This window comes from Hypomesus transpacificus, chromosome 23 (assembly GCF_021917145.1).
Source record: "Hypomesus transpacificus isolate Combined female chromosome 23, fHypTra1, whole genome shotgun sequence".
NCBI lineage: Eukaryota > Metazoa > Chordata > Actinopteri > Osmeriformes > Osmeridae > Hypomesus > Hypomesus transpacificus.
This window is the reverse complement of record NC_061082.1, coordinates 20,525,658-20,537,023: the sequence shown is the minus strand read 5'-3', so window position 1 is coordinate 20,537,023 and position 11,366 is coordinate 20,525,658. Positions and strand designations below refer to the sequence as shown.

General features: G+C 49.1%; 1 protein-coding gene across 1 annotated transcript in view; it reads right to left on the bottom strand.

Moving 5' to 3' along the window:
- Positions 1–2,316: 2,316 nt before the first annotated feature.
- LOC124485279 (activin receptor type-1-like) overlaps positions 2,317–11,366 on the bottom strand; it is a 32,862-nt gene continuing 23,812 nt past the window's right edge. Inside the window, 7 exon segments of the mRNA XM_047046785.1 lie at positions 2,317–3,441; positions 3,707–3,837; positions 4,210–4,407; positions 5,913–6,188; positions 6,793–6,939; positions 7,501–7,600; positions 10,371–10,576. Of these exon segments, the coding sequence (XP_046902741.1) occupies positions 3,307–3,441; positions 3,707–3,837; positions 4,210–4,407; positions 5,913–6,188; positions 6,793–6,939; positions 7,501–7,600; positions 10,371–10,576 (1,193 nt within the window). The 3' untranslated portion in view covers positions 2,317–3,306.

Genomic DNA, 11,366 nt, shown 5'->3' with positions numbered 1-11,366 from the left:
CAGTGGAGTTAGCTTGGCAACTAGTAGACGGCAGATGTTCCGACCTGAAGCTGAAAATATGTCTCATCCACTGTTACACCATGACCATCCAGTACAGGCTGCAATATATGAAAACAAATCCACACATATCAACACCCCTCCAGGACCCTGCTATAGTCCCACCCAGCCCTGGACTACCACAGGATCCTCAGCTCCTATACAGGTTAGATGGGAGGCAGGGGTGGATCTAGAGATTTTCATTCAGGGTGGCAATGGGGTATTTATATTTTTTATTTCAAGACAGGGACAGCACACATTAAAACATTTATCTTGTACAACAAGAGAATATGCATTGTGCCAGGTTTTAGCAGATTGCTATTTTCCACCTGTAGTCTCTGGGCAGGTTGAAGGTGCTCCTGGGTGGCAGAAGGAAGTTGTTGGGTGGCCTCCTGGAGGTGAATCAAACCCAAAGTAGGGGGATACGGTACTCCCTATGGTAAATGATTAGGCTATAACATTGTAGTTTAAATTAAACAGTAACATTAATATGATTTATTGAAATGTTCTGTAATGTACAAATAATATTTTTCCATGGGAAGATTGGGGTGGCAGTATTTTTTATTGGGGCGGCAGCTGACACCCCTTGCCACCCCTTAGATCTGCCACTGATGGGAGGGCAGTAGCTTTCAGCCTGCAGGGTGGTCGGTGGGCTAACTGTTAGCCACCTTTCATCATAGGCTACAAATATGTGAGACATATTTGTGGATTCAAAGAACTGCTTCAATGTGTCAGTGTGTTTTAAGGCAACATGGATGTTTTAGCATCATAGCAATGGATCCAAGGAGCTTAGATGCAGCTAAGGTAATTTGTAAGTACAAATATTGCTGAAACAATGACTCCAAGCCTTCAAACCAAAAAGCAGAGGGATGGATAGACAAAAGGGGAAGGTGGCTATTAGCATTCATGATAATTCATTCATTCACAAGCAGTCATGTAGGTGGACATGATTGGGTGATATGCTTGCTAAATCTACAGATAATTAGATGCCTGCTAGCAACTGTTTCTAGGGAAGTTTTAATATGTATCTACATACTCAATGAGGATGAAGCTGGTTTTGTATATCTCAGATTGACAAATGTTTAAGGCTCTCCCAGGCTCCCGTAATAACCCTGGTGTGCTCCCGTGGTAACCCTGGTGTGCTCCCGTGGTAACCCTGGTGTGCTCCCGTGGTAACCCTGGTGTGCTCCCGTGGTAACCCTGGTGTGCTCCCGTGGTAACCCTGGTGTGCTCCCGTGGTAACCCTGGTGTGCTCCCGTGGTAACCCTGGTGTGCTCCCGTGGTAACCCTGGTGTGCTCCCGTGGTAACCCTGGTGTGCTCCCGTGGTAACCCTGGTGTGGATTCCTGACAGGGGCACTGTGGGCCAGTCTGCCAGAAAGCAGACAGCTCCATTTCTCTACAATTCATCTGACCCATTTTGGGTTGTAGAATATTAATCACCATTACAGGTTTAGTCAGGAAGCTGGTTTACAGAGCACTCCACTGTGCAAGCAGTTTGTGGCTGCTGCTGTGAAGGCAGTAGCCATGAAAGAAAGAAAAAAAAATCCAACAGAGTTTGACCTGTGTTCGATTCGGCATTAATTAACATGCTTGGCATACTTTTCTGTATTACATTATTTGTACGCTTCTGAACAGCATCCCTGGATCGTGAGTGGAGAAGTTGGCATCCTGGATCGTGAGTGGAGAAGATGGCATCCTGGATCACTAGGGGAGAAGATGGCATCCTGGATCACTAGGGGAGAAGATGGCATCCTGGATCGTGAGTGGAGAAGATGGCATCCTGGATCACTAGGGGAGAAGATGGCATCCTGGATCACTAGGGGAGAAGATGGCATCTTGGATCACTAGGGGAGAAGATGGCATCTTGGATCACTAGGGGAGAAGATGGCATCCTGGATCACTAGGGGAGAAGATGGCATCCTGGATCACTAGGGGAGAAGATGGCATCTTGGATCACTAGGGGAGAAGATGGCATCCTGGATCACTAGGGGAGAAGATGGCATCCTGGATCACTAGGGGAGAAGATGGCATCCTGGATCGTGAGGGGAGAAGATGGCATCCTGGATCGCGCATGTGTGTGTAGCAGTGAAACCACCAAGAGATGACACTGACATATACAAAACGTTTTTTCCTCTCTATTTAATCAATTGCACTACTTAATATAAAATATTAAAGAAATAAAAAAGGTTGAAGATTGACTTCAATTAGACAAAGCACACGGTAAGACTATAGTATAACTTCACAGACAATCTCTGCCCCTGTACAAAACGAGTTCAGCGTCATCTAAGTTAATATTTTATTTGTTCTCTTAGCATTTGTCTGGATAAAGCTGATGGAGCAAATAATAGACAGGTACGTAGTAATGTAATGTAAAATGTACGGTAATATACAAAGTTTATGCAACAGGAGTAGGTTAGACCGCACCTCAGCAGGAAGATAAAAGTGACTATAATTGTAGTTCTATTACTCAGTAGCTAAATAAGTTACAGGTTTGATGAATTACCAAAAGACTTGTTCCAACAACATGTAAACAACGGTGCACGAGATGCAAAGTAAACCATAACACTCCCTTTTCAATGCTTTCCAACAACAGTTAAGAAATAGAGTTTGTGTATAAAACAAAAAAAGCTAATTGTTTTTGGCAAGTTGTATTTGTTTCCCAAATGCCTCCTATGCAGTGCCAGTAAGGAATGGGAAGACTGCTAGTGCATTAAGGGAGATGAAGCACAGATGATGTTGATAAATGAAATGTGTTCAGAAATGTTTTAAACTAAAAAGTCAATACTCCTGCAGTTCTATACAAAAGCGATATACTCAAGATCCAAAGTAACAGTTTCTTCCTTGATGAACGCGTTCCATTGGTTCAGCTTTTATCTGTAAAGGGATCTCCCATCTCTGACCATGGCTGAGAAATGACCTGGAAACCATCTTTGGATGCCAAAATGTGTCCCGCAAAGTGTTTCAAATAAATACCATGTGCCGCTATAAGGGCACTGACCCCATCCCAGTTCCTTGTTTCCTCTGTCTACCTCAGGCAACATCTTAAAGGCCTTCAGCATGGTTCCCCCTGAGGGAACATCTTAAAGGCCTTCAGTATGGTTCCCCCTGAGGGAACATCTTAAAGGCCTTCAGCATGGTTCCCCCTGAGGGAACATCTTAGAGGCCTTCAGCATGGTTCCCCCTGAGGGAACATCTTAAAGGCCTTCAGCATGGTTCCCCCTGAGGGAACATCTTAAAGGCCTTCAGCATGGTTCCCCCTCAGGAAAGAGTCAGCAATCCACTTTGATTTTGTCCAGAGAGTTGTCGATCTTTGTCAGAGTCTTTTTGATGCGCAGTGCTGTTAGCCTGGCTGACGGGTTCTGAAACCAGCACTCCTTCATGAGTTTAGCGATGGAAGTTAAAGTCTGAAAAACATAGAGGAGATGGGTCAGCACCAGGAAACTCGTTAGTCATTTAGCATCTATTGTTAGCATTTTACAGATTGACAATGACAACTAACGAAGCATTGTGCTGTGTTCAGATGGGGAGTTTAGTACAGCTGGAGACATGTACCCAAACTAAACTGATGAACATTTAGCCCCAGTTCTGAATGCAGGCAGCAGAGCAGGACTCTGCCCTTCCCTCGCAGCATCCCCATCTCCATGACAACAGTCTCACCACTCCACTCACCGGATCAGAGAACCAGCGGTTGGGGATGTTGGGTCGCTGCTGGTCGACACAGATCACCTTCTTCATGTCCTCAAAGCTGGGGTCGCTGGGGACCGCGTCGTGGAAGGGGGGCTTGTAGTCCTCCACAATGCCTAAACCACAACACCCACAAACACAAGGCTGGTTAGGCTGTGGGAATCATGTTCATGCTCACTTAGAAACACTGCCTAAAGGACAGGATGAACCCCCTGGAATTAGCTGGAAAGATAAAAAGGAAATCTGTAACACTATCATTTATTTTATGGGCTGGAATCACTTTCTATAGTTGAGCAAGAGTGAAAAGGGAATGAAATGTGTCCTGCAACAACCAAGACGTTAAGAGGGTCTGCTGGCCTCATGGCCGGCTAGAAAGAACCAGAAACCCTTTAAGAGTGAGTGGAGAAAGCAGGATCCATTTCAGACATCACAACAGAACCAACCCCCCATGCTCCACCCCCACAAGGAGGCCAGAAGGTGCTACTGACCGTTGCTGACGGTTCTCCGGGCGACCTCCCACAGTACCAGGCCCAGGGCCCAGACATCCACCCTCTTGAAGGACTCGAAGCAGTCCATCTGGATGGAGTCATCCAGCACCTCAGGAGCCATGTAGCGCTTGGTGCCCACCTTGGGGTTGTTACCAACATCTAGCTCGTTGGTGTCCTGGAAATGCATCACAGCCAAACCTGAGGGGGCAAAAACACAAACCAAGTTAGGACAGTTAGGTTGGTGGAAAATCCAACAAAGTGATGTTGAATTCTGTGTTTGTGTTAACTTACATGGATAAAAACCCATTCTGATTCTGATTAGACTGAATGATATAATATGTTATAATGAAGGTAAAGTGCACCATTACGTGACATAAGCATCATGATGAGGAAAAATAACATCTCCATTGTTGTCACAGCCGCCACAAAAACAACCTCAAATGTGTTTTGATGAAGAGCAGCCGTAAGACACTAAACAAGACAAGCACTCTGACGCAGCTGCCATGTTGCTGCTGTTGTGGTGGTGGAGGAGTGAATCAAGGTAGATTACAGGGTACAGAATTAGCTCGTGTTCCCATGATGACTGTGAGGAACACCATAGGATGTGACCAACACTGAGTGCTCCTTAATGCATTTTTGGTTAAGCTTTGAGAGCCACCTGTGCTGCAGACCTTTCCCTCTAATGAACAACAAGTGCGGTGGAGGACAGAGAGGGGCTGGCTGGGAGTGGGGTGGAGGACAGAGAGGGGCTGGCTGGGAGTGGGGTGTGGTGGAGGACAGAGAGGGGCTGGCTGGGAGTGGGGTGTGGTGGAGGACAGAGAGGGGCTGGCTGGGAGTGGGGTGTGGAGGAGGACAGAGAGGGGCTGGCTGGGAGTGGGGTGGAGGACAGAGAGGGGCTGGCTGGGAGTGGGGTGTGGTGGAGGACAGAGAGGGGCTGGCTGGGAGTGGGGTGTGGTGGAGGACAGAGAGGGGCTGGCTGGGAGTGGGGTGTGGAGGAGGACAGAGAGGGGCTGGCTGGAAGTGGGGTGTGGAGGAGGACAGAGAGGGGCTGGCTGGGAGTGGGGTGTGGAGGAGGACAGAGAGGGGCTGGCTGGGAGTGGGGTGTGGAGGAGGACAGAGAGGGGCTGGCTGGGAGTGGGGTGTGGAGGAGGACAGAGAGGGGCTGGCTGGGAGTGGGGTGTGGAGGAGGACAGAGAGGGGCTGGCTGGGAGTGGGGTGTGGTGGAGGACAGAGAGGGGCTGGCTGGGAGTGGGGTGTGGAGGAGGACAGAGAGGGGCTGGCTGGGAGTGGGGTGTGGTGGAGGACAGAGAGGGGCTGGCTGGGAGTGGGGTGTGGTGGAGGACAGAGAGGGGCTGGCTGGGAGTGGGGTGTGGAGGAGGACAGAGAGGGGCTGGCTGGGAGTGGGGTGTGGAGGAGGACAGAGAGGGGCTGGCTGGGAGTGGGGTGTGGAGGAGGACAGAGAGGGGCTGGCTGGGAGTGGGGTGTGGAGGAGGACAGAGAGGGGCTGGCTGGGAGTGGGGTGCGGTGGGAGTGGATGATGACACTCAGGCCTGACCACTTCCTTGTCTCACCGCTACTTCAACTACACACTGTCCACGGGCAACAAGGGAAACAACACGGACCAACGTAAACAGCCCATAACATCCGTCTGGGCTGAAAGCATCTGTTAAAGCCACTTTGGAATGGTAATGATGGGTCCTTACCCAGGTCAGCGATGCAGCACTGGCCGTTCTTGTTAACCAGGATGTTTTTGCTCTTCAGATCTCTGTGTGCGATGGCAGGCTTGCCCTGGGTGCCAAAGATCTCCACGTGCAGGTGAGCCAGGCCACTGGCAATGGACAGGGCCATGCGCAGGCAGCCCGAAGTGTCCAGGGTGCTGAGCTGGAGGTAGTCATACAGGGAGCCCATCTCATGGAAGTGGGTGATGAGCCACAGCTGCGTGCTGGAGTTACGGGAGGTCATGTCAGACGCAATGAAGCCTGGGGGGGCAGAGTTACAGGGGGTCATGTCAGACGCAATGAAGCCTGGGGGGGCAGAGTTACAGGGGGTCATGTCAGACGCAATGAAGCCTGGGGGAGCAGATACGCACACCACACATGGAGACACACACACACCCACACACACAAAGAAACGCACACACACACACACATATTTAACCCACGTGCAGTGGAGTGGAGCTTTTCAATCCATCGTCACAGCCAATACACTTCCCACATGTGTTTATCACAGTCAATACACTACCCACATGTGTTTATTACTGTAACTGTGAGAAGATGTATGTACAAATAATAGTACTATGTATCCCGTTACAAGTCAAGTGTCTTAGAGCTGTATTTCTAACTAATACTGTAGTGTTAAAAATGGAATTCTGCTACTAGAGATCCTGTTCCAAGGATAAACAACTCCATACTCAGCGTTCGGGAAAACAACAGGAGAGCACGATCTAGAGTGATAACTTCTGTCATCAAGCACAGCTCTCACTGGACTTTAAAACATGAATAAATATAGTCTGTGTGTGTGTGTGTGTGTGTGTGTCCACACCCACGGGGGACCCTGGAGAAGGTTCTGGAAGCTTCCTCTCACCCAGGATGTTCTCGTGCCTGAGTAGGACGGTGTTGTAGATCTCAGTCTCTCTGAACCAGGACTTCTCGTCTCTGGAGGAGAAGATCTTCACAGCCACACTCTCCCCCTGCCACAGGCCCCTCCACACCTCCCCGTAGCGCCCCTTACCTGGGGGGACACCAAACACTGACGCATTAGGGGAAATGATCAACACAAAAGCCACACTTAATTACAAGACATTGATACTAGAATTGTATTTGAGTACAGCTAAAGAAAGCTTTCACTAGCTTAACCTTTCACATGAATAACTATATCCCAATGACACATGATCAAACAAACATGTTAGCCAATAATCTAATTCCCTGGCTGCCCACGCTGGACTTGGCTGCTAAACAGGAGGAAACGCTGTTCTGGGGACTGGCTGGCTGGGTGTCAGTAGAGCTTAGACACCAGGGTCATAGGAGAGGACCTGGAACACCTCCCAGGGTCAGAGGAGAGGACCTGGAACACGCCCCAGGGTCAGAGGAGAGGACCTGGAACACCCCCCAGGGTCAGAGGAGAGGACCTGGAACACGCCCCAGGGTCAGAGGAGAGGACCTGGAACACCCCCCAGGGTCAGAGGAGAGGACCTGGAACACGCCCCCTTCAGCCCAGCCGCCTCTGTGTAAGCTGGAGGAGGAGGCTCTCTAGAACACTGGCTGAGACCGGGGGCTCTGATTGGGTACTCACCCACACACTCGTTGAGGGTGATTTGTCGGGCGACGGTTCTCTGGACGAGGAACGGAAGCCCTGAGCCACTTCCTGATGTGCAGGAGTGATCCAGCAGATCCTGGGGGGGGGGGGAGGAGGGAGAGAGAACAGGAGGGAAACAAAGAGGGAGGGAGAAAGATGAGGAGAGAGACGGAGGGAGAGAGATGGAGGGAGAGAGGGGGAGAGACAGATGTCATGAATAAAAAGCAGGCAGTGTATGTTATTGTGTATTTTAGGGGTATGGCTATAGGGGTGTGTGTAGAGGGGGGAGGGGTGGAGTGTGTGTGTACAGGAGTGTGTTTCTGTGTGGGAGTGTGTGTGTGCTGGGGGGGTTGTGCGGGGTGCCTGGGGGAGACGGGGGCCCCCTGCTGGGACAACAGCAGCAGCCACCCCCTCGTTGATTACTGAGGGGGCTGGAGATTTGATCTAATCCCAATGCCAGACTCACAACATGCGCAACGGCTGCTAAGCCTTTTATTTGAGCTCCTTTCCAGGATTGCAGTGCCTCCTGACAGACACAGGGGGGCAGTGTTGAGCAGCGGCCTCAGCTCCACTGAGGAAAACTAACTAGGAGAGCTGGACGGATCCCACAGAGAAGCACATGAATAATACAACAGCTATAAGAATAACAATAATAATACTACTACTACTACTACTAATAGTAATAATAAAACTAAGAAGAAGAATACAACAGCTATAAGAATAACAATAATAACACTACTACTACTAGTACTACTACTACTAATAATAATACTAAGAAGAAGGAGAAGAAGAAGAATACAACAGCTATAAGAATAATAATAACACTACTACTACTAGTAGTACTACTACTAATAGTAATAATAATACTATGAGGAGAAGAAGAATACAACAGCTATAAGAATAATAATACTAAGAAGAAGAAGAAGAATACAACAGCTGAGCAGAAGGCAGTTTGGAACCCAGAAAAACTCTAAAACAGGAGCCTATAAAACAACCACCAAAGTGGTTTTGCTTGCATGGAGTCTTGGTGGCCGCTTGGGCAGGTCTGGGCTGTGGAGCAGCCAGCAGGTCAGCAGGTCAGCAGCCTGACCCTGAGCTGCAGAGAGACAGGGACATGTGCTGTCGCCTCATGCTTCACAGCCCACCCTGCTTCTAATAACCTTCCTCAGTGGGCATGCTAAGCTGCTCTTGGTTACACCAAACATTCTGCAGACGCATACCTGGGCTTTCTGTTGCCAAGTGCTGCGACGGGCTTTTGAAAACAGCTTGAAATAGATCCAACATCAGCCACACACACAGCCACACACACAAACACACAATGGTCATACTTTACAGTAAACAGTTGGCCAGTTCACCCTTGCTGTTTTTAATTAAAAATAAATGGGATTGTCTGGGCTTAGGAGTGGGTGGAACTGCTGAAGTTTATTAAACTAATATTGATTACAGTGTGGGCTTGATGGATTCTCTCATTGCTGGCCAAGAATCTTTAAACAAAACAGTTCTAGTTCCAATCGGATGGACCGCCACACACATGCATCTCTGTAGAGATTGGAGCAGAACTTACTGAACTCAAATAAACACTTTTTGAAAACCCCACAGAAAGTTTCACATTGTGTGGAAATGATGGCATGCTAGTTTGCTGAGCACGCAACAGGATTCTTCAGAAACGCAAGAATTCCAGGATCCACACATGCCTGCAAGCTGTTTGTGTTCTGCATACCTACACACAGCATGTAGTTAGTTCTCATTCAGATCCACTGAGAAACACTGACCTCCACCCACTGACCTCCACCCTCTGATCTCCACCCACTGACCTCCACCCACTGACCTCCACCCTCTGACCTCCACCCTCTGACCTCCACCCTCTGACCTCCACCCTCTGACCTCCACCCTCTGACCTCCACCCTCTGACCTCCACCCTCTGACCTCCTACTATCCTAACCCCTATACTACTCACTACTCTACTATACCATACTAACCCCTATACTATACTCACCACTACTATACTAACCCCTATACTATACTCACCACTACTATACCATACTAACCCCCATAATATACTCACCACTCTACTATACCATACTAACCCCTATACTATACTCACCACTCTACCATACCATACTAATCCCTATACTATACTCACCACTCTACTATACCATACTAACCCCTATACTATACTATACTCACTACTACTACTATCGGGCTAGTAATCAGAAGCTCGCTGGTTCGATTCCCGGCCGTGCCAAATGACGTTGTGTCCTTGGGCAAGGCACTTCACCCTACTTGCCTCGGGGGAATGTCCCTGAACTTACTGTAAGTCGCTCTGGATAAAAGCGTCTGCTAAATGACTAAATGTTAATGTACTATACTATACGATACTCCCCACTGTTCTATACTAAATGCACAACTATACTATGCTATGCTCACCACTTGGGTTGGTTAGCCATCTATTCTGCTCTCCATGGTGCATGGTTAGTTAGTCTCCATGGTGCATGGTTAGTTAGTCTCCAGGGTGCGTGGTTAGTAAGTCTCCATGGTGCATGGTTAGTAAGTCTCCAGGGTGCGTGGTTAGTTAGTCTCCATGGTGCATGGTTAGTTAGTCTCCAGGGTGCGTGGTTAGTAAGTCTCCATGGTGCATGGTTAGTTAGTCTCCAGGGTGCGTGGTTAGTAAGTCTCCATGGTGCATGGTTAGTTAGTCTCCAGGGTGCGTGGTTAGTTAGTCTCCATGGTGCATGGTTAGTTAGTCTCCAGGGTGCGTGGTTAGTTAGTCTCCAGGGTGCGTGGTTAGTTAGTCTCCATGGTGCATGGATAGTTAGTCTCCAGGGTGCGTGGTTAGTTAGTCTCCAGGGTGCGTGGGTTCTACTCACAGCCAGGGTACTCTCTCCCACGTTGGAGGCGATCAGCCCGTCGATGGTGCCGTACTCGGCGTCGCGGGCCGTCAGTCTCTCCATCTGGTGCTGGTGGATCCGTCTGAACACCAGCATGGCCGCGGCTGACAGCACCATGAGCACCAGGATGGGCGCCGCGATCACCACGGCCAGGGTGCTCACACTGTAGCTGGGCACGTCGCTCGCTGAGGGAGGGAGTTTGGGAGAGACAGGGAGGGGGGAAAGATAGATATGGAAGGTTTCATACTGTTCAATCCAGTGTTCCAGACATGGATTAAGCCATGTCCTACACTATGAAACATCAATGTAGATCCAAAGACGAAAGCAGCTTTAGTGTCCAGTCTCTCCTGTTTGTTTTCCCTGGCTCATAACACCGACAACAAACTGCAGGATAAATCCATGGAAACACATACACAGTAACATCAGTTCCATACAAACAGATCCTCCTAAATCCAGCTTGTGGATGGGGTGTCTACATGCTTGCTTTTCCACATAACCCACCCTGGTGATAAACAGACTCAGACACGCATCATCCTCCAATGCTCACAGTCCGTTTCAGAGTCAAACTCTATTCTGAGCACCAATGAATGAAACATGTTGTGTGCATTCAGAGGGCTTCACAGCTCGGCCAGGTGAGCGCTGCCCGGGGTCAACCTCAGCAGCTACCAAAGCGCCCTGCTTAGATGGCCATCCTTCAGGGAGAGGCCATGATCATTAGACACGCTGAAGAAAACATTCCTACCCAGCTGCCTCCTCAGACTAGACCACACAGGATGGCAACCCTGGGGGCTGGAGAGGCTGTGGGTTGTGAGGCTGCAAGACTGTGGTGCTTTGTTCACCAAAAAGATTTGGAAAGTTCCATTGAACGTGATTCAAAGTACCGAATCAGTAAAAATATTCAAACTTCCAATCTCTAAGACAGGGCTTATTCTGCACACAGACGCGCACACACACACACACACACACCTCTAGCCA